Below are 26462 nucleotides of genomic sequence, written 5' to 3' on the forward strand. Positions count from 1 at the left end.
ATACCAGGTGAATTGTGCATTATGCGCACCCTCTAGTCACACTCCTTACTATGTGACACGGCTAATAACTGTAATTTTAGGGCTGACTAACGTATAATTTTTTTTACCCTTACATGTCACATCTTCTTTGTCCCAACAAGCTCAACAAGTGCTATGTGATATAACAAGCCAACAAGATCAGTAGTAACAGACTAACAGTAATGGCGCATGGCTCTACTGACCTTCAACCAACAATAAGATGTTTGAGTTACAATTTCGAATATGGAAGTTACATTTCATTACAGTTGTTCTCTTTTACAAAAAACAGAGGTCATAACTTCGTGATACACCAGTATAGGAAATAGAGCGTGGAATTTAATCCGCAATCAATAAAATTATGTCTTAAATTGTAGATGATAATTTTAATTATATGATGCTAGAGACATAATACCCTCTGCAGAAGAATAACCTCACTGCACTGCACTGCACGACTGAACACGCCTTATTTTTCATGAACAAGGGGACTGTAAATAGGATACCACATGTTGGATGTTACATATTCAACAGTCTCTTCCTGCACCCAAAACCAAATTTTGGCATAAATTAACAATCTACTTAACTACGTACTTTTCTACAATTAACCATCTTACTTTACTCTATTATTCTTTTTAAAGTTATTGCATTTAGATGAAACCAATTATTATCATGCAAAGTATACAGGCTTCGATTGCAAATCATACCTTTGACATATGTTCAAGCTCTCTCGGACCGACCTCACCATGTCCTTCAGCTAGTCCCTCAGCAACAGCTGTTCGAACCACTGCTGTTCCTACTTCAGCAGTAATATGTCGTATACTGCAATTATTAATCAAGAGTCTCACGCATCAACTGATCAGAGTAGACACATTTCAAATATAATGTTTGACTGTTTGTTAATCTCTAAAAATTAACTTGAATGAAAAGCAAATAACGGAATTTTGTTCAATAAGATCACTATCATTAATCGATTTGAATCTACGCTTTTAAATAGCAATAAGGTACAACTCTTATTGTCTTTCTTGCAGATCCATAAACTTAATAGTCAAAGTGAGTAGGCGTTACCTATCAATAGATGGATACAGTCTGCCCCTTTGGATTTCTTCGTCTGTCATATAAGAAGCAAGACTGCACACAAGAAACTTGTATTAACTGACGTTGTTTAAATTCAATTTCCACCAAGTCCAGAAAAGTTTTTAAATATAAAACTGAAAAGCTCGATAGCGTTTATCAAGTATTACAAGCTCACATCACATCAAGAACCATACCATTCAGACGCGGCTTGCAACATTCCATCGGATATAATATGAGCACCAGAGAGTAAAGATCCCAAACCGATTCTGAGTCAGAAAAAGATTTCAAATGAATATACCAAATTGACGATAATGGATCATATTTCTATAGCACCATTTTCAAAAAGACACTGACCCTGGGAAGAGGTACATGTTGTTTGCTTGATTCACGTGACCTACTTTCCCGTTTCCTGCCCACGTAATAGAACATTATACATTGGTGTAGATAAAAAAAAAAAACCAAAATTTAACTGATATCAAATGTAATTTATGGGAAAACTAAGAAATTGAAATGGAGCAGTAGTACAGTACCAAGGTCAACATTTTCAAAAGGGCTTCCACTTCCAAATACTATATTTTCACCGGCATGTTTGAAAGCATCAGCAGCAGTACATTCAGCTGTGTCATGAATTATAAATTATTAAAATTATAAATAGAAAAACTGTGGCTAACTTAGAGGATGAACAAAGGAATTAAAAAGACAAACCATTCAATGTGGGATTTGACATGGCGAATATAGCAGGTTTAGGAGAGTCGGAGTTCCGCATGGCTTTAAGCACCTGCATGTACAGAAGACAATAAGTGACACAGATGACTGGAATATATAAAATCTAAAAGCTTCTTAATACTTTTGGATTCACGAGTTCCTCATACGATTAAGTGTTTGTATAATTGTATTTGAAATGAATTTGATCATGCAAAATTGTACACGTAGGAAAATGAATAAACACTCACATGCTCATCAAAAATACCTCCAACTCCAGACAAACCGAGAAGAACATGAGGCCTGACCTTTTGTACCTGCAAAGATAAAAAATTTGCATCCCCGTATCCATTAAATAGCAAAAGCAATGAAAAAAATGTCTGATTTGAGAGAACCTCTGATTATTTTAAATGAAAAGTTACCACTTCAAGAAGATCAGATCCTTCATGGAGTCCTAGGCTTTCAACCTCTCTGATATCTTTGGCAAATGATGCAGCTGCTGAGTCAATACCAACTCTCTTACTTGTGATCAAACCCTGTATCCAGTTACTAAAACTCAGGTGTGAAATAAAAAAATATATATATACTGATGGCATTCAAAAAAAAGGTGAATGTCAACTAGCCCAGCAACATACATTTTTATCAATCAGGAAAAACTGAGGTTTTGCATCTGTTCCCGCCATTCTCCCGACTGCCTGATAGGCCATGTTAAGAACACCAAGCCCTGCACTGAAAGCCGTAAAGCAATAGAACAAGTAAGTTTTCTAGGTTGTTGAAAATAACAAACCATCTACTAGAGAATCAATTACTTCTGCAGTACCTGCCAGCTCCAACAACAACAACTTTTTGGTTTGCGAAGTCTGATAATGGACGGCCTTGTGCTCTAACAGTTCCAAGTAATCCAGCCAATGCGACACCAGCAGTTCCCTGAAAAGAACAGAGACATGAATGTGGGCCCACTTGAAAGAACCAACATCAAATAATTGGCGGTGTATAATCGAATATTAAAATGTTTTTAGATCGATAAACAGATTCTAACCTGTATGTCATCATTGAACATGCAGATCTTCTTACGGTATCTTTCAAGAGTTTCAAAAGCCCACTTGAATTGAAAGTCTTCAAACTAAATTAACATGACCAATCATAAAAGTGTTCATACAAAAGTAAAAAAATAAGCCTCCAAACACTCGAGAGACAAACAAACCTGGACAACAGCTTTTGGCCAACGTGCATGAAGAGCTTCCATTAATTCATCCACTACCGATATATACTCCTCTCCTTCCAATCTAGGTTGTCGTAGTCCTATATCTGTATATGTTTTTTAAACTTTATATATATATATATATATATATATATATATATATATATATATATATATATATATATATATATATATATATATATATATATATATATATATATATATATATATATATATATATATATATATATATATATATATATATATATATATATATATATATATATATATATGTGAAAGGAAATAAATAAGAAGTCCAAAATTTGTAAATATTCAGTTAAGCTGCCCATATGTTTTGCTGTTTTCCTCAATCTAAGACAATTTTTTACCAATAAAAGATTGCCATGAGTTTGTGTACACTTATTTACTTACAAAGGGGGTTATCTAGTAGCTTCTGGTTGTTGGTTCCTACATCAAGCATAATTGGAAGGACCTGCATTGTAGAGAAACAGCAAGAGCAAGCATAGAGAGTAATCATCTTACACCTTAATTTAAAGTAGGATTGTACACGAGATAGTGTTTGAGTAAGTAATATGACACATAAGATACGGTTATAGAATAGAGATAACTTACTCTTTGAGGATTGATACCGGCAGCAGCAACATACATATCAAGTTTCCCAATAGGAATTGCCATTCCTTGAACTCCAAGATCACCCAGACCAAGAATACGGCTGCCATCTGTAAGAACTACCATGTCAACCTGAAAATTTAAAATATTTTGTTTACATCTTAACTTAGAAATAAAAAAGACTGAAATAAATGGAAATCATAGTCAAAACTTATGGTGCCCAAAAAATATGAATTAACAACTGATAAGCAGCTAAAATGATTAATTTGTTCATGAATCAAAGAAACATAAATACTTTTGGTACTAAAACAAAACCTTATTAGCTGGCCAGTTGTAGATCATGGACATCATCTCTCCCTTATCTTTTGCACTAAAGTACATTCCACGTGGACGTCTAAACAATCCTGAATAGTTTTGACACACCAACCCAACGGTTGGCGTGTATATTATAGGCGCAAAATCTTTAATGTTATCAATAAGTACCTGCAAGAAAACATAATCTGCTTATTTTAGATTGTATGATCTTTAACAGCTTCATCAAGTAAGGTATCTAACGAAATACTTACTCGGTAATATAATGTCTCATTCCTGTCATGTAGTCTATTTAAGATTCTCCATTTTGCCAACGATACAACACTCAGAGGCTGGCCTTCTGTGTTATGTTCCAACGATCGGAATGATTCCACTGTTAAATAATACAAACTGAGTTTATAAACCTTGCATGATATCGTAAACAGTAAGATTTTAGCAGCATGAAAACAGGGCACAAAAGGTAAAACTCACTAAATCGATCATATTGCTGCTCAAATGATATGACACGAGGAGGGAGGAGACCACGAAGTCCAAGTCGGTCTCTTTCTGTCATGGGAAACCCAGTATCCTGCACTTGGGAAACAATCAATATTAAAACGCAATGAAAACCAATTGCTCAATTTTAGCATTTACATTTAAACGGCTTCAGTTGTAATTTTCCCCTGTATTGCAACCAATTCAATTGAATAACAAATTAGTCACAAACAATCTTATTATTGAAATATTAACTTACCTTAAACAGTCTTTGTGAACAGCTCGTATAACTATTAATAATGTCAACTGTAGCATGAATACAATATCAAATAATTCTACTAGACGGCATTATATTCGCATTTATAGACCATTTAAAACGGAACCACGTACAGCACAGAATAAAAGCCATATTTGTCTAAATTCTAATCAAAAGAGCCATTACAAATTTACAACTTAAATAATGTTAAACCAAACTTTCATACTCAACCAGTCCAACCTCTTGATACAAAATATTATATACTTCCACCAAGCAATTAATAACTATAAAAAAATATTTCTACAATCTGTTATAAGGTTTCAACTAGTTAGCAACTCATTCTACCAATGCAAATCAAATTTGAAAAGTAACAAATTATCGAAAACATGAATCCGCTATCACAAGTTGACTTTATTTAGAGCTGAAATCGCTTGAAACTAAAGCTCTCAACGTATCACAAACTATTAGCAAAGTACTAATTCAAACCTAGACGTTACAGTACTTCAAATCATATTTCAGGTAACAATAGTATTAAATCCAGTACACATATACATTATATTAAATGTATTTACATTCACAGACCGATTGTCGCAGTAACTAACCTTATTAAACCATGGATCATGAAGGATATCAGCGCCACGTTTATGAACAATACAAGGACCAGGAGTCGGAGTCATCGGAGCTACGATAGACAACCTCCGCAATTGCCGGAGATTTAACGCAGCCGCAGAGGCAGATCGAGCAACCGTTCTCCGCCACATTTCAGTAAATCGAACGGTACAGATCAAAAATATTCACAAGGTGTAAGTTGCGTAGTAGTGTGTATACATATAGATACAGAGATTCTGTATGTATTGGGTGAAATCGTCAGAAGGAAGGTTGTTTCAGTTGAAAAATTGTTGAAGTTTTGAGAACGGAATGAGTAAGAATGACCGAGATTTACGGGCAGGGGAATAAGAGGACGGATGTGTAAGAATTACGTTACGGGCAAAATGTATGATTGATTTAGCTGCCCGAAGAATCACGACGCGGTCTTTTGACGGCAAAGGGTACTTTCGGAATATCACATTTTTGATTTGATTCGCCACATATTCAACAAAGCGTTAGTTTTACAAGTCTACTTTGGTTTTTAGCTAAAAATAAATAAAATACAAATACTATCAGATTTTTTTTACGTGTTTATAGTAAGTTTTTAATTTGAACATGATAAGTATATATAATATGTATAAAATTGTTAGTGCATAAAATAATTGTAAATCTCTAGTTTTAATTGATTTAAATTCAGTCGTTTGTTATCAGAATATCAAACATCGTTGTAATTGAACAATGAACTTTGGATATGGATAGTTTACGTGTGTTTATCATGTACGTAATGAACTTATTAATATCTGAATCCAAAGTTAAACTGACGAGACTGTCAGTCTTCTGTCAAACGACATAATCACTCTGTTGGACGACAAAATCACCATGTTGGACAACAGAGTTAATTCGGTGTAATTCCTACCTGAGTTGACTAACTCACGACAGACAGAGTCTGTCGGGCGGCAGTCACCTGCCGACTATAAATAAGGGTTACGAGTTTCATTTGAATGTTACACAATTTGCATAATCCCTAGCTGCGTATTTTTTGTGTTTTTCGATCCCAATCACACCAACACGAATAACAACTTCAGACATCGTTCTAATCTCTTGTAGATGTGATTCTTCCATCCCGAAAGTTAGTGTTTATTCGATTAAGCCTTCGTCTAGTGAATTTCATCTCTAGATCTAGGTATAACATTTGTTCTAAGGTCCTTTATCTCTAACAAAAACAAAGTATTATTGACCTACAAAATCAATTTTAAATATGAGTTGCTTAAAAAACAATATGAGGTGAACAAAATATATATTTCTTATTTTTCTTATCCGAAGATGATAATTTTAACTTCTTCAACCGCGAAGTACAAGCAAAACAAACTCGTTATGAAACATATATGAATCACATTTCATACAAAACGTTTTGCATTTATGGAATCGTTTTGTCTACTAAAGATAAATTTTCAATGAAATTAGATATGGTTTTTGTATATTAAAGATAAATTTATTGCTCTTTTGCCTTATATAAGATATAAAGAAAAGATGACAATTCTTAACACTGAGTTTAAATTTTTCAATATTTTGTAACCAATTTTACATCTTAAAATAAAAATATAAATAACAAACAAAGATACTGCTATTTGACTGCCCATGTTCATATCTTTTTTAATGGTAACCCCAAAGTTATAGGCTATAAGAATTGAACTTATCTACAATATATTTTTAGACCAACACCCTAACAAGCACTGTTTATTGCTTTTTTCAAACATGTTATAAACATCGACTTGTTTTTTTTTTTTTAACATTATGTGTTGTTTCAAAGCTGACCAATGTAACAAACTGATTAAACGAGGAAAACAAAAGGAACCCATTTCTTTTACATATTTAGCAAAAAATAAGCACCACTAGTCATATAAATCATATTAAGAGTGAAAAATGTACTAGCACGAAGTGACCATTTTCATTTTTCGCCACGTATATCTACTCTACCTATGACTTTATGTGATGGTGTTGATGGTCAACTTAACACCATCTTTAAAAGAAGTAGGTGTAAAACTTAGCGTTCGAACCAGCTTAGTTATGTCCATGGATATGTCGGCAGGGGACTTGACTCCACGATCAATCTAAAAATAAAAAACACAAGTTTAACGCATTTTCACATGTAAAAAAGGGAAATTATCGACAAAATCTCGTTTCGGGTTAAATTGGTTGAAGTAAACATACCGATGACGCAGACACTGGTTTGATTAACGAGGTGTTGTAACCTCTAACACGAGCCACTACCTCAGCCATTTGAACACGAGATAACCTATCTGGTCCACCCACATTTAGAACCAATTGAATTTTCTCACCATCTGAACATTACCAGAATTACCCAAACTTTAGCAACACATCGAACTAGAACAGGAATAAATAGAAGTGCATGTTTGACTTTAAAGGTCAAATATACAACCTCTAAAAAAATGGGATAGATTTTGGCACAAACTTAACACCATATTTTTGTTAATAGTACCTTTTACAAAGATTATTAGGATCACCAAACATTTGATGAAAACAGAAAAAGGCAAGTTGGTTGAAGTCAAGATAGATAGTGTTTGACTTTAGAAGTCAAATGTGAGAGAATAATGGAGAAATGCATTTACTACAACTTGAAAATGTAAGAAATAACTGAACAAATATGTAACCTGAAAACCATCTGTCAGCTAGTACTTGTATGATATTTACAACATCTTTGACAAAAATCGGACAGCGAAATTCATCATGGAAGAATGTGGTTTCTTGTCCATTGGCGAGGACACTATCCATCCACTGTATTATTTCATATGTAAGATGTTATAATCAGCATCGATTTCAAAAACGAGTAATTTTTCGATATACTTATGTATAGATATACAAATATGAGCAAAACACACCTGAATTGGTAACGATTTTGAGACTGGTGAGATGGTTTGTGGCCCAAAAATGATACTACTTCTTAAAATTGCAAAGTTAGACCAGTTTGCAAAGATATATTCTTCTGCTGCCACTTTTGAATTCCCATAAACGTTCACAGGATGTGTCTTGTCGTCTTCTTTATAGAAAGACTTTGTCCCTTCATAAACTGGCAAAAAAGCGCGTCTCAAGTATTATAAAATGAAGAAAAAAAAAAATCAAAAATGACAAGAAAAGGTTCCATTGTTTGTGCTACCTTGGTCGGTTGATAGATGAATAAGAAGAGTATTGCTTTCACCGAAACTTGATAACCACTTTATGAGTGAAGAAGGAACATTTATGGACATGGCAACTGTTGGCTCCGCTTCACACGCACGAGGTACAGAAAGTGCCGCACAATTGACCACTACATCGGGCTGCATCGCAAGTTAAAATAGCTTGTTGCACTTAGTTTCGAAACAACATTGGTTTGCAAAGCACAACGAAAACATTACGCACAAACTGTTGGAAGCTTCGACGAGCCCAACACACCCACTATAGAGGATCTAGACTATACAACACTCACTATACAAACACTTTGACGTTGGTTAGCCTTTAATTTTTATGAATCCTTAGTGCACAATAATACTTAGGTGACAGTGTCGACCATACATCATTTAGGCGGTATAACCGACCATATATCACTTAGGCGGCAGAGCCGACCATATAATACAAATAACACAAGTGCACTAAGAACTTAAACACAAACTAAGGCTTAATCGGGAAACTTAACAAATAACACTTTTATTAATACAAAATGTAATTACAATATTACTCACTCACCACACTTTCTTTCTACTCGCTACTTATAAGCGTTCTTTCTCTAACTCACTCTTTTCTCACTTCCTCACAACTCTCACACACTACACAAATGAACTCATCACCTATATTTATACTACTCCATGGAAGTTTCTAGAAACTAGATATTTCCATGAACATATATAAATATCTAGATATTTCTTATACATACAAATATCTAGATTTTTCTTTACATTTTAATATCTAGATATTTTTCATATACATATTAATATCTAAATATTTTACCCATATACATTTACTAATTTCATATTATTCTAAATTTGCATTGTATTTTAACACTCCCCCTCAATGCAAATTTTTTTCCAACGATGTCTTGCAGACCATTCCAAGTGCTTCTCTGAATTTTGTAAACTTCGGTTTACTTAGGCTCTTGGTGAATATATATGCAACCTGTTCATCTGTCTTTGTTGGCATCATCTTGATCTCTCCTTCAAGGACCTTCTCGCGAATATAGTGATAGTGCACTTCTATATGTTTTGTTCTCGCATGAAAGACTGGATTTTCTGCTAGACGTATAGCTGATAAGTTATCGCAGAAAAGTTTTACTTGATAATCTGTTGATTGATGAAGATCTTCCATTAGCTGCTTCAACCAAGTAATTTCTTGTGTTGCTGATGATGCCGATCGATATTCTGCTTCAGTGCTTGACAAGGATACTGTTGGTTGTCTCTTGCTTCACCATGATATTACTCCCGATCCAAGACTAAACATGTATCCAATTATTGACCGTCGTGTATCATAGTCTCCAGCGTAATCAGCGTCACAATATCCAGTCACGTGACATTCTTTTGTTTTCTTGTATAAAATACCAAAGTTGATAGTGCCTTTAACATACCTTAAGATGCGTCGTACAACATCAAGGTGAGGCTTCTTCGGATTGCTCATGTATCGACTAACCACTCCAACTGCATAAGATATGTCTGGCCGGCTTAGTGTGAGATAAATAAGACTTCCGACCATCTTTCAATACATGGTAACATCTTGAAGACTTTTTCCTTCATCTGCTCGTAGTTTTGTATTCGGATCCATCGGAGTTGAGATAGGTTTGCAATTAAGCATTCCGTACTTTTGTAAAAGATCTCGCGCATATTTCTGTTGTCCCAGAAATAATCCTTCTCTTTTCTGCTCTATTTCGAGTCCAAGAAAATGTTTAAGTTCTCCAAGCTCCTTCATATGAAATCTGATAGACAGATTCTCTCTTGTTCTTTGGATCTCCTCATAGTGATCTCCCGTGATGATTAAGTCATCCACATATACTAGCACTATGGCTAGTTTTCCTTGATCTTGTTTCACAAATAAACTAGAATCTGAAGGAGCAACTGTAAAACCACTTTGTACCAAGAACTCACCAATTTTCCCGTACCAAGCTCTTGGAGCCTGCTTCAAGCCATATAGTGCCTTCTTTAATTTGCAGACATGATCAGGATGGGACTTGTTCTCAAAGCCTCTTGGTTGCTCCATATAAATGTCTTTGTCAAGTTCTCCATGTAAGAAAGCGTTCTTGACATCCATCTGCCACATCTTCCAAGATTTGCTGGCGGCTAAAGCTAGTAGAGCTCGAATTGTTGTGATCTTCGCCACTGGACTAAACGTTTCTTCATAATCCAGCCCATATTGTTGAGAAAAACCTCTAGCAACAAGTCGAGCTTGATACCTTTCAATGGAGCCATCTGATCGAGTCTTCACCTTGTAAACCCATTTACAAGATATTGGTTTTACATCTTTTGGCTTTGGAACTAAACTCCATGTCTGGTTTTTTTTTAGTGCATTAATTTCTTCTTCCATCGCTTTCTGCCATTCTTGACTTTGTGCTGCTTCTTCATAAGTGGAAGGCTCAATAGGTATTGATTCATCCACATGAGCAGCATTGGCATACCTCGGATTAGGTTGCCTCGGCCTTGTTGATCTTCGTAATTCTTGCACATGCTCCTCGGCATCCATTTGGCTTGGACGAACCTCTTCGGATGTAGATTGATGTACCCCAGTTTTCCATGGACTCGTTTCCTTAGAGTACGATCCATCTCCTTCTTTAATTGGATCCGATATGTGCTCTTTATGTTCTTCTTTCTCTTCTGGAACTTCTTCTAATCCATGAGATTCTGGAAGCTCTATCTTTTGAGGTGACCACCATGAAAAAGCTTCATCAAATACCACATTTCTTGAAGTATGACACTTTCCAGTATTTGGATCACAACATCTCCATCCTTTTCTTGATTCATCATAACCGACAAAAATGCACCGAATTGCCTTCTTATCAAATTTGCTTCGTAGATGATCTGGTACGAAGACGTAGCATACATATCCAAAAACCTTGAGATGGTTGACGGTTGGCTTGATCTTCCATAATCTTTCATATGGTGAAATATATCCTAATTTTGTTTGTGGGAGTCTGTTAATCACGCATGAAGCCGTCCTCATACATTCGGCCCAAAATCTTCCTGGTACATTCTTACCATGAAGCATACTTCGACAGGTTTCAGCAAGATGACGATTCTTACGTTCTGCCACTCCATTCTGTTGTGGAGTATTAGGGCAAGTTAATTGCCTTCTGATCTTGTGCTTCTCAAGATACATATTGAACTCAGTCGATAATTATTCTCCTCCATTATCTGTGCGTAAGCACCTAATCTTATTATTGAGCTCACTTTCTATCTTCTTCTTGAACTCTTTAAACTTCTGAAAAGTCTCCGACTTTTCCTTCATGAAGTAAACCCACACATACCTTGAGAAGTCATCAATGAATGTCACCATATACTTCATTCCTCCAAGTGATGTTTGTTTCACTGGGCCAAAGACGTATGAGTGTATGAGCTCTAGTGGTGTCTTGGACTGATGTTGTGACTCCTTGAATGGCAATTGGTGAGCTTTTCCAAATTGACATCCAGCACATATTGTATCTGTTCGGATATCAATTTGAGGAAGCCCATTTACTATGCGTTTCACCATCATCTCCTTTAACTTATTGTATCCCACATGCCCAAGACGTTCATGCCACAGATCAGCCGTCTCATTCTTTCGAGTCTTATCCACATAAGCTGTTTCAGCAGATAATACATAGACCGATTCTATTCTTCTTCCATGCATAACTGGATTGCCAACCACCTTTACTCTCTTGAATACGAACACATCTTCTGGTCCAAAGAGCACATAGTTCCCTTCTGCTGTCAATTGTGGTACTGACAGTAAATTCTTCTTTAGGCCAGGGACAAGATACACTTTCTCGAGTTGGAGCTTTTGAGAGTCGCCTTCATTTGGAATTATTGTCTTTCCAATGTGAGAAATACACAACCTTGAATTGTTGGCTGTCAACACGACTCTCTTTCCTTTGTAATCCTCCATTTCTTGCAGCTTTGTCCCATCGTTGATCATATGATTTGAGCACCCAGAATCGATGATCCAATCATCTTTGTAGTTTATTTTTGACTTTAAAGTTGTTGTAAGAGCTTGATCATCTATGTCAGCTTCAACAGAGAGACCAGCTTCTGCATCCCATGTTTCCTCATTAATGGATGCTTCGAATGTGACCTCTTTCTTCTCATCTGTTGTGGCGGACACATTTCCTTCGAAAGTTCGCCTTCTGGGGAATCTACAATCTCGAGCAAAATGACCCTTCTTGCCACAATTGAAGCATTCACCATTCTTTCTCTTATCATTTTCCCCGTATTGTTGGCGATGATCTCTTCTTCTTTGTTGAGCTCCCCCTGAAGAGTTGCCTTTTGATTTTGGGTGACCCTTCCACCCATATATTTCTTTCATCGCCTCTTGTCTTCGAGATGTTGCTTTCTTCTTATTGGTGAAGAGTGCCTCTTCTTCGCCTTTTATGCTTACTTCACTCATCTGCTTGGCTAATGCTTCTTGGTTAGCCAATAAATTCTCCAACTCTATTAATGTTGGTTGAGTAGGCCATCCTCTCACAGCGGCTATAAATCCATTATACTCGGACCTTAAGCCATGGATGATAATTCTCTTCATCCTTGCATCACTCACTTTCTCTTCAGGAGCAAGTTGAGATATCTCACGACAAATAGATTTCACCTTGGTGAAATACTGAGAAATAGACAGACTTCCTTGTGAGATACCCGCGAGCTCATTTTCCAAGAGCTGGAGGCGTGCTTCATTCTTCTTTGAAAATAATTTTTCAAAAGTTTCCCAAGCTGCCTTTGGTGTTTTCTCGTCACGGATGTGCTGTAGCGACCCCGACAAATCGTCAAGTGACGGCGTCGGCTACGTGGGTCCCATTACCTGATTATAAGTCTTTAAAATAACGTTTGACCAAAATATGTCGCCTTCATTTCAAAATAAAGATTGTTTCAAAGTTTACAAGAATAGTTCAACCAAAAGTTAAGTTACAAGGTTATATGTACAAATGAAATCTAGGCGACACAGTTTAAAGTAAAGTCAAAAGACGCTCCATGAAATGCACGTATACTCGACATCCAATGCAAGTATCAAATAGCAAGCGGAAGCATGTTTCACATAACGTGTAGTGACCTGAGAAAAACATAGAAATCTGTCAACGAAAAACGTTGGTGAAAACATAGGTTTAGTAAGTAAATTGCATTGAACCACAAGGTTCTTTAAGAATTGCTCAACCAGAATCATTCACATTCCAAAATAGTATTTGTATCACGAGCACCCAATTATCAAGGCTTAACCGAATCTTCCCTCTGAATTTTGAATTTAGTGTTAGAACTTACACTATACATTGTTGAAATCATATTTCATTCACTAACGGTAGCGAACCGTCTGAATGAGGGTTTGTTAAACCCGTATGGCCACACAACATAATTACACGCTTACACTTACACCCTGCAAGTGGAACTAATGATAATTGGATTGAGGACTTTTGTTCAAACTCGTATGCATCTTTGTATTCGTATTTGTTCACAATGTAAAAGCATGAAAAGTAAATAAGTATGAAATGTATGTGTTTCTCAGCCCACGGTGTAAAGAATAAAAGTGATTAAAAAGTGGGACTATGATCTCACCTTGAGTGCAAGAGTAATAAAGTACTTCGACAAGTAAACGCGTGCAAAGACAAGGCTAGTCTCGACCTAAACATATAGGTTGTATCAATAACGGTAAACGCGATAGGTCAAAGATGTTCAATTAGTCCTATGGCTCGATACGACTCGATTAATATAGCATGTGAAGCAAATTGTCAAGTTTCATGCAAGATACAAGTATAAAAGCATGTTAGGAAGATTGCATAATTAATTTGTTAAGTTTGACAAAAAGTCAAACTTGGTCGGGTCAAAGTCAACGAAAAAGTCAACATGTTCGGGTCGGGTCCCGGACTATTTTTCTATGCTAAATATTCATATATAAGTATATTAGAACAAGTTTCATGTGAATCGGAGGTCGGTAGCTAGTCAAACATTTCGCGTGTAAATGGACAAGGAGGTCAGAATCTGTTCAGCCTATTCTGCGCGCCGCGCGGGTAAGGGGCGCGCCGCGCCACCCCCTGTACAGGTCTGTTTCTGTTTTCCACAAATATGCACGAGCCAAAACCAATTCAAACACAACTCTTGACCCGTAAACACTTATAACGCCTATCATACATCGTTGGAAAGGTATTTTGACGAGGAATGCAACTAAACACATATCATCAATCAAACTTGCACTTATAACAACCAAAAACCGAAATTAAACATTCATAATCTAAGTTCAAGTTCCAAAAACGCATTTTATGATTCGGGCAACCAATTTACATGTATGTTATGCCGTTTCGAAGGTAATCAAACACACATTGCAACAAAACACTTAACAACAATATCTCATAGCATTTGACGCATCAAAAGTTCATGTAAAGCTTATCAAACCCTAATCCAAGTTCACAAAATCATTAATCATATTCTTGGAGTTTCCTTAATCAACCTATACATCAAACCGAAGCTAATGATACTAGTAACACTTTTAAAACATGCACTTTAACAATCTAACAACATTTGATCATCCAAAATCAAGGATTTAGCAAGTAATTTTCATATTGAACTAGTTACACCAAAAACAACGAATCGAGCATACAATTTACATACACGACATCACAATGAGCCATAGACACTAATTAACAACTTTATAACTCAAAAATCTCAAGAACACATAAAATTAGTGATTTTAGAAAGTTACCCAAAATGGATGAGGTTGGTATCAAATCGAAGAGGATGAAACGAGGATCAAGAATATGTAGTCGGATTTGTTGTGAGCTTCCTAAATCAAAATTAGATGATGAATTGCTTTTTGAAAGATTGAAAGAAAATGGAGAAGTATGAGAAGAAAATGGAAAAGAAAATAAAAGAAAAATGGGGAGGAGGTTGACTAGTCAAAGTGCTAGTCACCTCTTTGTCTTTTTGGCAAAACTAGTCCCTTTAGTTTGTAATCGGGTGCGAGAGTTAACCGAACGAATATTTTAAATTACACGGGAGTACGGGAGACGTTATAATCCGATAACGAGAATATTTAAAATGTTACTTAACAAGGATACGAATCTAGATACGAAGGGCATTATTTAAAAGAAAAAGACGGGCGTTAAAATAATTTAACGGAAAAATGCGGGATGTTACATTATCCACACCTCAAAAGAAATTTCGTCCCGAAATTTAGTTGGAAGTAGTAGTCGATATCTCTTATTCGAGACTTTACGTTGTCCATGCTATGAATAAGTGAAGGTACGTCCTTGAGTGTTCTCACGAATTTAGATAGTTAGGGTTTTACGTTGCATTAAGGTTTGGTTTTACGATCCCCGGTTTTAACCGGTTTTCCCATGAAGAGAAGTTTGTCATCAATAGTTGGTGTATCTGGCAGGATTGCACGTTCCTGTTCCGCAGGACACGTTTCCCAGTTTGTTACACGAAATGTAGGGTAAACGGAAGCTTAATTGAGTCGAAAGTTCTAAGCGGTAGGAAGCGGTTCCAATACGCCCCAAGGTTTCAAAAGGTTCGATATTGCGGCTAGCCTTTCTCGATTTCCCCAAAATGGATTACACCTTTCCAAGGTGCGGTTTCTCAATATTACGCGGTTACACACTGGAATTTGTGAGGTTTTCATCTAAGTTTGGTATAACTCCTTTGACGACTACGGGCCGCTTCGAGCCCTTCCCGGACTTGAATGATCTCAATTGTTGTTTCTTGATGGAGTTCAGATTTCGGTGGTTGACGCTTGGTTGAATGAACGGGGGTATGACATTAGCGGTCATATAGGGTTTCGGAAAGTGCGTGCGAACACACGAGTGGTAACTACTGTTGTAAGAGTGATCTACTAAAGGTGACAAGACGAGTCGTGACATGTCTTTCCAAGACGTAAATCGTTCGTTTGTTTGGTTCATCGGGTTGTGGGTGGCACGCGGTACTCATGTCTAAGCGGGTCTCCAAGGTTTCTTGTAAAACTAGAAGTGAAACGAGGATTTCGATACAGGATAAATGTCGAAGATACATTGGGTTGGAATAGAATCTCTTAAGATGTGTTTGAACAAGTCAGTTAGGGTTCGAAAAAGGTTCGTTAGGACCATTCACCCTCGTGGCGAATACTAATGTAATATGAGGAATTTCTCTATCCATGGAGAAATGTTACAAGGAGTTTCTTTAAACAGAAATGCGAGCGATAAAGATAGGAGTGAGATGAGGACTTAGAATTGGATGAGCTTACACCTCGAGGTTGCCATATCGTGCCTCTAGTTGTAAAAAGTTGAAGTCTGAAAGAGAGACGAGATAGTATACGTGGTTGTATAGTTCGGGGTTGAATAATAGTTGACCGATTATCAGAAACACAAGGGCGTTAAGTCAAAGAAGAGTGAAGTATCGTTGGATTGTGTGTTATCTTAAGTTCCAGTAATATCAGACGGTAACGGTGAAATAACAGAGGTATGTAGTGTGGTACGTGATGATGAGGAAGTTGATCGGATCCACAATTTTAGTATTTGACTTCTTCGTGCAAAATAACGAATTTAACTAGAAATGTTGGTGTGAAGAATCACGCTCAAGGCTCGAACACGGAGAGGTTTATAGTTTTTTTTCCTTAGTGAGTTAACGAGTTTAAAAGTCGTGTAACACGAGAAAAGTCAGAAATGAATCTTCGGTAGTAACAGACGAGATCTAAGATTTTACGAATACAAGTCTGAGTGGGGAGAGTTTCCTGATTACATGTGGCTTGATTTCGAGATTGATTGTAATGCCTTGACCATTAACATCATGGTCTAGAAAATTGGACTTCGTTCAACAGAAATTCTCACTCGGAGAATTTGGTATAGAGTTGCTCTTTTCTCAAAAGTTCGAGCGTAAGATGGTGATGTTGTTCGTTTTCCTTCTTTACTTAAATAAGTTAAGATGTCATCCATAAATACGATAACAGATTTGTCTAGATAAGTTGCATACGTGATTTAGGAGGTTCATGAATACGGACGGAGCCCTAAATAAATCAAACGGTACTAAGAGAGATTTACAACTAACGTTGCGAGTTCGGAAATGGCTTAGGAGACATCGTCTCACTTAACCCCCAATTGATGATAACCGGAACGGAGGTCGTTTTGGAATACACACGGGATTCATGCAAGAAATCATGAGGTCATGGATGCGAGGGAGAGGGTATCGGTTTCCAACCGAAAATTACTCAGTTCACAATAATCTATACAAGATGATGGGGAAACATTTTTTTTTTTTTTTTTTTTTTTTTTTTTTTTTTTTTTTTTTTAACGAATAGGTTTCGAGCTCCCTAGTTCTATAGGTGTCAAGTCAAAAGTCTTAACGTATATCCTCCAATAAAATTTATAGGCACAAAATATTTTCCGTTGGTCACTTAAATTGCCTAAGTAGTGTCTAGGGGAAAAAAAATGGAATGTAAAGAGCACGAGTCAAAGACTTGGTTAATAAACATCTAGTGGTAATCGAATCGAATAAGTATGAAATATACGGTTTGTTGTGAAGAAACGTACCCGTGACTAGTCCATCGTCGTCTCGGGCATCCTAGGTGTCGATGTTGAAAGTTCAACGGCGTGCGTTGGGGTTGATTTTCTTATTTGGGCACGCACTCCTAAAATGTCCCGGTTGGCCACATTCAAAACAAACACCCGTCTTGGGTGCATTGGGCTCCTTTTGAGCGACGGGAGTGGTATTCCTACAATCGTGGGCTACATGGCCACTTCTTTGACACTTCAAGCAAAATGGTTTGCCACATTCGCCTAAATGATGTTTGTAGCACTCGTTACAATACGGTAGGTGTCCGGTATAACCCCTCTTGCCGTCGGAGGTGTAAGGCTTCTTAGCAAAGTTGTTGTTGCTTGATTGAGAGGGTTCCCACTTTCTTTTGTTGCCGCCCGATTTATCCTCGGCCTTAGGTGCCGGAACTACGATTTCGTCAACCGTTTCAATTAGTTGGCGAGCCATGTTCATAGCGGCTTGATGAGTAGTGGGTTTGGATGACATCACCCCTTGTTTGATGCTTTTTGGAAGACCGAGCATGTAGAGTTCAATCCTTTGAGATTCGGGGTTAACAAGATTAGGACACATCAAGGATAGTTCGGCGAAGCGTTGATTATAAGCTTTAAGATCGTTTCCGACCGCTTTCAAAGCTCTTAGTTCTCCCTCAAGCTTTCGGGTTTCTTCGCGCGGAAAATATTCAACAATCATCTTTTCCTTTAGATCGGCCCAAGAGAGGGCATGAGCTTCATCGGTACCCACCGATTGAACATAGGTGTTCCACCATGTTAGAGCAATTCCGGAGAAAGTGTGAGTGGAGTATTTGACCTTGTCTTGGTCCCGACAACCGCTTATGCTAAAGACGGCTTCCGTTTGCTCAAACCATCGGGTGAGCACGACCGGTCCCCCGGTTCCATCAAAAGTGTGAGGTTTGCACCCCATGAAAGCTTTATAGGAGCATCCCTCGTTTGAGTTTCCGGCTCCATTGTTGTTGTTGTTGTGGTTGTTATTATTATTGTTGTTGGATGAGTGACCGGCCATGGCCGCATCTACGGCGGTAGCTATCATCCGTTCGAGAGCTTGTTCGGGAGTTTCATTGCGGCGTACACGACGAGGAGCCATTGTTCCTTCAAGACACAAGAATATCGTTGGTTAGTATTTTCAACAATACTAACCGGAGTATGGATTAAGGATAGAGAGAAAATTTTCCTTGACTCGCCCTAAATTCTTTATGTCATAATGTCGGAACGTCCATGTGAATCACCGTAATATAATCCCGGAAATTATATTACCCTGATTCTCATGTGCATTTAACATTACTTCATAAAGTCAAGGTGGCGCATCAACAAAATTTATCCATGTAAGATCAAGATCGAATACGAGTTAGATATGATATAAGAGTTCGAGTATAAATGCACAAATAGTCAAGTAATTCCTACTTCAGTCTATATGCCGGTTGTAGTCTAGATTCACCTATGTACCTTATGACTCGGGGTGGACACAAATGAACTCTAAATCCCTACAACCAAGGCTCTGATACCAACTGTAGCGACCCCGACAAATCGTCAAGTGACGGCGTCGGCTACGTGGGTCCCATTACCTGATTATAAGTCTTTAAAATAACGTTTGACCAAAATATGTCGCCTTCATTTCAAAATAAAGATTGTTTCAAAGTTTACAAGAATAGTTCAACCAAAAGTTAAGTTACAAGGTTATATGTACAAATGAAATCTAGGCGACACAGTTTAAAGTAAAGTCAAAAGACGCTCCATGAAATGCACGTATACTCGACATCCAATGCAAGTATCAAATAGCAAGCGGAAGCATGTTTCACATAACGTGTAGTGACCTGAGAAAAACATAGAAATCTGTCAACGAAAAACGTTGGTGAAAACATAGGTTTAGTAAGTAAATTGCATTGAACCACAAGGTTCTTTAAGAATTGCTCAACCAGAATCATTCACATTCCAAAATAGTATTTGTATCACGAGCACCCAATTATCAAGGCTTAACCGAATCTTCCCTCTGAATTTTGAATTTAGTGTTAGAACTTACACTATACATTGTTGAAATCATATTTCATTCACTAACGGTAGCGAACCGTCTGAATGAGGGTTTGTTAAACCCGTATGGCCACACAACATAATTACACGCTTACACTTACACCCTGCAAGTGGAACTAATGATAATTGGATTGAGGACTTTTGTTCAAACTCGTATGCATCTTTGTATTCGTATTTGTTCACAATGTAAAAGCATGAAAAGTAAATAAGTATGAAATGTATGTGTTTCTCAGCCCACGGTGTAAAGAATAAAAGTGATTAAAAAGTGGGACTATGATCTCACCTTGAGTGCAAGAGTAATAAAGTACTTCGACAAGTAAACGCGTGCAAAGACAAGGCTAGTCTCGACCTAAACATATAGGTTGTATCAATAACGGTAAACGCGATAGGTCAAAGATGTTCAATTAGTCCTATGGCTCGATACGACTCGATTAATATAGCATGTGAAGCAAATTGTCAAGTTTCATGCAAGATACAAGTATAAAAGCATGTTAGGAAGATTGCATAATTAATTTGTTAAGTTTGACAAAAAGTCAAACTTGGTCGGGTCAAAGTCAACGAAAAAGTCAACATGTTCGGGTCGGGTCCCGGACTATTTTTCTATGCTAAATATTCATATATAAGTATATTAGAACAAGTTTCATGTGAATCGGAGGTCGGTAGCTAGTCAAACATTTCGCGTGTAAATGGACAAGGAGGTCAGAATCTGTTCAGCCTATTCTGCGCGCCGCGCGGGTAAGGGGCGCGCCGCGCCACCCCCTGTACAGGTCTGTTTCTGTTTTCCACAAATATGCACGAGCCAAAACCAATTCAAACACAACTCTTGACCCGTAAACACTTATAACGCCTATCATACATCGTTGGAAAGGTATTTTGACGAGGAATGCAACTAAACACATATCATCAATCAAACTTGCACTTATAACAACCAAAAACCGAAATTAAACATTCATAATCTAAGTTCAAGTTCCAAAAACGCATTTTATGATTCGGGCAACCAATTTACATGTATGTTATGCCGTTTCGAAGGTAATCAAACACACATTGCAACAAAACACTTAACAACAATATCTCATAGCATTTGACGCATCAAAAGTTCATGTAAAGCTTATCAAACCCTAATCCAAGTTCACAAAATCATTAATCATATTCTTGGAGTTTCCTTAATCAACCTATACATCAAACCGAAGCTAATGATACTAGTAACACTTTTAAAACATGCACTTTAACAATCTAACAACATTTGATCATCCAAAATCAAGGATTTAGCAAGTAATTTTCATATTGAACTAGTTACACCAAAAACAACGAATCGAGCATACAATTTACATACACGACATCACAATGAGCCATAGACACTAATTAACAACTTTATAACTCAAAAATCTCAAGAACACATAAAATTAGTGATTTTAGAAAGTTACCCAAAATGGATGAGGTTGGTATCAAATCGAAGAGGATGAAACGAGGATCAAGAATATGTAGTCGGATTTGTTGTGAGCTTCCTAAATCAAAATTAGATGATGAATTGCTTTTTGAAAGATTGAAAGAAAATGGAGAAGTATGAGAAGAAAATGGAAAAGAAAATAAAAGAAAAATGGGGAGGAGGTTGACTAGTCAAAGTGCTAGTCACCTCTTTGTCTTTTTGGCAAAACTAGTCCCTTTAGTTTGTAATCGGGTGCGAGAGTTAACCGAACGAATATTTTAAATTACACGGGAGTACGGGAGACGTTATAATCCGATAACGAGAATATTTAAAATGTTACTTAACAAGGATACGAATCTAGATACGAAGGGCATTATTTAAAAGAAAAAGACGGGCGTTAAAATAATTTAACGGAAAAATGCGGGATGTTACATGTGCTCCAATAGATCATCCTCGATTGTAGTCTTCAATATAAATAAAGCCTTCTCGGCCTTGATGTTCCATTTTCTTAAGGCTTCAGCATTTTCTTTCGGTAGAGGCGTTGTGTCACTGCCAGCAACTATTTCCTATAAATCCTGTCCTTGTAGGTAGGATTCTATACAAGTCCGCCAATAACCATAATTGTGGTTATTGAGACTCTTGATTCCACTACTCGTATTTGCAAGATCTGCCATCATGACGTCCAACGTCCAATAAGCTTGGTCCCTGACCGATGAGCTTTCACAGTTCCTAACTGTGTTCCGACGGAAACTCCCTTAGAGCCTTGGTGAAAACAAGTCGATGTAAACGTCCAACGTTTACCGATTTCCTCCACTAGAAATGGTCCCGAACGACCTGCTCTGATACCAATTGTTGGAAGCTTCGACGAGCCCAACACACCCACTATAGATGATCTAGACTATACAACACTCACTATACAAATACTTTGACGTTGGTTAGCCTTTAATTTTTATGAATCCTTAGTTCACAATAATACTTAGGCGACAGTGTCGACCATACATCATTTAGGCGGTATAACCGACCATATATCACTTAGGCGGCAGAGCCGACCATATAATACAAATAATATAAGTGCACTAAGAACTTAAACACAAACTAAGGCTTAATCGGGAAACTTAACAAATAACACTTTTATTAATACAAAATGTAATTACAATATTACTCACTCACCACACTTTCTTTCTACTCGCTACTTATAAGCGTTCTTTCTCTAACTCACTCTTTTCTCACTTCCTCACAACTCTCACACATAACACAAATGAACTCATCACCTATATTTATACTACTCCATGAAAGTTTCTAGAAACTAGATATTTCCATGAACATATATAAATATCTAGATATTTCTTACACATATAAATATCTAGATTTTTCTTTACATTTTAATATCTAGATATTTTTCATATACATATTAATATCTAGATATTTTACCCATATACATTTACTAATTTCATATTATTCTAAATTTGCATTGTATTTTAACACAAACATGGTATGTGAATGTAAAGTGAGGTTTCATCTAATCACAATTATTAGGTTTTCGAGTTAAGCTAAAACTAATCATGAAACTCCAAGGTTGTGGCCTAGCTTAAAAAAATATATCAATAATATTCACTTTGCAAATGTACGTTTACAAACTAATTACTGCACAGATTCGAAAATAAATTACTATTCTTAAGGCAACCCTACAAGAATTTCAACAGTTAGGTACATAACTAACAAAAGGCATGATTTTTTTAGTAGCACAAACACAATGTATGATGTACAAATACTGTAAACAACGACTCCATGACCCAATCGACATTGATTCTGTTGGTTTTATTTTTGATAGAAAAAATTGATATGGTTACTTTGTGAAGGATGTTATCCCACATAGGTGGGAGGAGAAAGTTGGAGGTGAACTCCTTGGCTATAAAAGGAGGTCATGGGATTACTTCCAAATTGCACCAATCAATACACTTTAAGTATTTGATTATTTCATTCTTTCTTACCCTTGTTTGAGAGTTGTATTAGTTAAATATTTTGGAGAGTGTAGTTGGCTTAAGAGAGTCGTCTATATCATTGTAACAATTTGTGATATAGTGTATTTTCTCTCTTTGGGGGCCGGTGGTTTTTCTCCTGTTTTGGAGTTTCCACGTTAAATCTTGTGTTGTGTATTGTTCTTATTTCTTTACTATTATTGTTGGGCTGGGTGGTGGGAATTAGTGAGACCGTAATTTCCCAACAACTGGTATCAGAGCGTCAGGTTTGACGGGGGTCTCGGTTATAGGAGTCGGAGTATGCTCTGTGATTGCCACGGGAGTGGATCGTCCACATCAGAAACGAGTTCTATTGATCGTATAGAGTATCTGGTTAGACAATATTTTTTCTGATTCGTAGTAATAGTTGGATTTGTTAGTGGCGAGTTGTGGATTTCCGATTTAAAGAGTCCTGGCTACCTGCTACATCTTTTGGCTATTCGAAATGTGAGCAAAATCAGAGAAAGTGTTGTTTATAGATACGGATACGATGTCGAAGTTCAGTCCAATGAGGTTTGATGTAGAGAAATTTGATGGGATGATCAATTTTGGCTTATGGCAGGTTCAAGTCAAGGATGTGTTGATTCAGTCCGGTTTACACAAGGCTTTGAAGGGTAAACCCACCCTTGTTCCTGGCAGTGATTCTAGCAGTAAGTTCGATGAAGAAGAATGGGATGATATGGATTTGAGGGCAGCAAGTGCGATTCGTTTGTGTCTTGCAAAGAACGTGCTTGCAAATGTGCACGGGTTATCAACGACAAAGGAGCTTTGGGTTAAACTAGAGCAGTTGTACCAGGGCAAGGGCATCTCAAATCGGTTGTGTCTTAAAGAACAATTTCATACTCTGCGTATGGATGGGGGTTCAAAGATTTCAGATCATCTAAGTATTCTTAACGGTATTGTTTCAGAACTGGAGGCTATTGGAGTTAAAACGGATGATGAAGATAAAGCTTTGAGGTTGATATTATCTTTATCATCGTCTTATGAACACATGAAACCTATTTTGATGTATGGGAAGAAAACTCTGAAGTTTGAAGACGTTACTAGCAAGCTCCTATCCGAGGAGAAAAGACTGGAAGGTAACGGGGTCTCGTCATCAGGAGATACGATAGTGTTGTGTTCGGATAGGCGAAAGAAAAACTCTGGAAAGAATCTGGTATGCTGGAGGTGCGGGAAGACTGGGCATGTAAGGGTTAATTGTCCCGGTGGAGCTAATCCGGCAAATGGCTCCAAAGACGCTAACATTGTCTCCGTTGTTACGGAGAGTGACGAATTCCTCTGAAGTCACGTCATCCTCATGGTGTGTCCGCGCCACCGTGGAAAGGGATGTTCGTTAGCGGTTCCACAATTACACATGGGCATTGGTTTGGCGTTGATGCAGGCTGTGTGGTGGAAACTGATGTTGTAGCTGATGGGACTTTCGGGAAAGCCAAACAGGGAAGTTGCACCATAAAGTTTCAGCTGGTTGTTCAACAACATGTGCCGAGGTGAAATGCTTGGAATGCGATATTCTAAGTGCTATACTCTTTATGGTGGAGTATGATAATTCTTGTTAAGAGTTATGATTGTCTGTGATGACAATGATTGTCGGTTTAGACAATGTTCGATGAAGATGCAAGTTTTGTCTCTTGGGAGATAATGTCAACGGCATGAAGATGAGGATCTTGAAGTTTTCGTCGAGGAAGCGTCTACATCGGTTATCCTTGCAATGTTGAAGTATGGTTATCTTTTTCTATCAAAAAGGTGGAGATTTGTTGGTTTTATTTTTTGATAGAAAAAATTGATATGGTTACTTTGTGAAGGATGTTATCCCACATAGGTGGGAGGAGAAAGTTGGAGGTGAACTCCTTGGCTATAAAAGGAGGTCATGGGATTACTTCCAAATTGCACCAATCAATACACTTTAAGTATTTGATTATTTCTTTCTTTCTTACCCTTGTTTGAGAGTTGTATTAGTTAAATATTTTGGAGAGTGTAGTTGGCTTAAGAGAGTCGTCTATATCATTGTAACAATTTGAGATATAGTGTATTTTCTCTCTTTGGGGGCCGGTGGTTTTTCTCCTGTTTTGGAGTTTCCACGTTAAATCTTGTGTTGTGTATTGTTCTTATTTCTTTACTATTATTGTTGGGCTGGGTGGTGGGAATTAGTGAGACCGTAATTTCCCAACAGATTCTTTGTAATTAATTAATTATAGAAGCATAATCATACACCAGTTACAAACATGCACACCATTTCCATCCGATCTTTCAAATGTGTGTTATCAAATTCATTACAGCAATCAACACAATTAGGCATATTTTCAGATTTTCAGATTTCAAAAGAACAACAGATATTAATAATAGATCGAATTAATTGGTGGTTGAGGATGCAAACCTGACCAAATGTGTGAGAAATTGAGTCAAAACCTTGACCAGTTTGTAAATCAACTTGAAAAGGGATAGCTTTTGGAAAAGATTGAAGTAATAGTTGTGGTGGAGGTACTGAATGATATGTGAAGGAGATTAGTAATTCATCTTCTACAGATTTTTGGGATTCTGATAGAGATTGTAATAGATGCTGACCCAAGTAACCATTTCCTCCAATTATCAATACTTTCTTCTTCATTTTTCTTATTTTCTTACTTTTTTTTTTTTCAATCTGACTGATAATAATAAATGACAAAATTGCATGGATGGTCCATTAACTTTGTATCATAAAGCAAGCTGAACCTTTAACTAAAAAACGAGCGTAGATGGCCCTAAACTTTGTATACTAAGCACGAATGGCCCTAGCTACTAACCCAGTTACATTATAGTCGTTAAAGAAGGTCATGTGCACACTATGTGGGGTATTTTTGTCCCAACACATATTTGATTCAGTTTATAATACACTATATTAGAATAGACGGTTTGGCTTCTACCCTATACAACTGTTACATTGAATCGTATATGTTACCCTAATTTGTATCCGACTTTTCTTTTATTCATCAACACAATAGCAATAAACACAGGCGATCAACAACAACATAAATGGGTAC

The 26462-nt window shown here is 37.0% G+C and overlaps 2 protein-coding genes across 2 annotated transcripts; both read right to left on the reverse strand.

Annotated features, from left to right (window-relative positions):
* Positions 1-211: 211 nt before the first annotated feature.
* LOC139839556 (NAD-dependent malic enzyme 59 kDa isoform, mitochondrial-like) lies at positions 212-5562 on the reverse strand. Its single transcript, XM_071829650.1, has 19 exons — positions 5267-5562; positions 4406-4502; positions 4189-4307; positions 3938-4105; positions 3626-3754; positions 3425-3485; positions 2996-3099; positions 2831-2914; positions 2612-2718; positions 2427-2520; positions 2214-2327; positions 2043-2108; positions 1795-1867; positions 1620-1706; positions 1444-1498; positions 1284-1355; positions 1081-1143; positions 720-834; positions 212-553 (listed from the first exon to the last, which is right to left on the reverse strand). Exons 1-19 carry the CDS (start codon positions 5423-5425, stop codon positions 482-484), a joined length of 1839 nt encoding a protein of 612 aa, XP_071685751.1. The 5' UTR covers positions 5426-5562; the 3' UTR covers positions 212-481.
* An 847-nt stretch (positions 5563-6409) lies between these two features.
* LOC139842465 (uncharacterized) lies at positions 6410-26050 on the reverse strand. The gene is made up of 7 exons (XM_071832603.1): positions 25820-26050; positions 8428-8587; positions 8153-8340; positions 7925-8048; positions 7464-7594; positions 7310-7363; positions 6410-6490 (listed from the first exon to the last, which is right to left on the reverse strand). Exons 1-7 carry the CDS (start codon positions 26048-26050, stop codon positions 6410-6412), a joined length of 969 nt encoding a protein of 322 aa, XP_071688704.1.
* Between the last annotated feature and the right edge of the window lie 412 nt (positions 26051-26462).

Source organism: Rutidosis leptorrhynchoides, chromosome 4 (genome assembly GCF_046630445.1).
Source record: "Rutidosis leptorrhynchoides isolate AG116_Rl617_1_P2 chromosome 4, CSIRO_AGI_Rlap_v1, whole genome shotgun sequence".
NCBI lineage: Eukaryota > Viridiplantae > Streptophyta > Magnoliopsida > Asterales > Asteraceae > Rutidosis > Rutidosis leptorrhynchoides.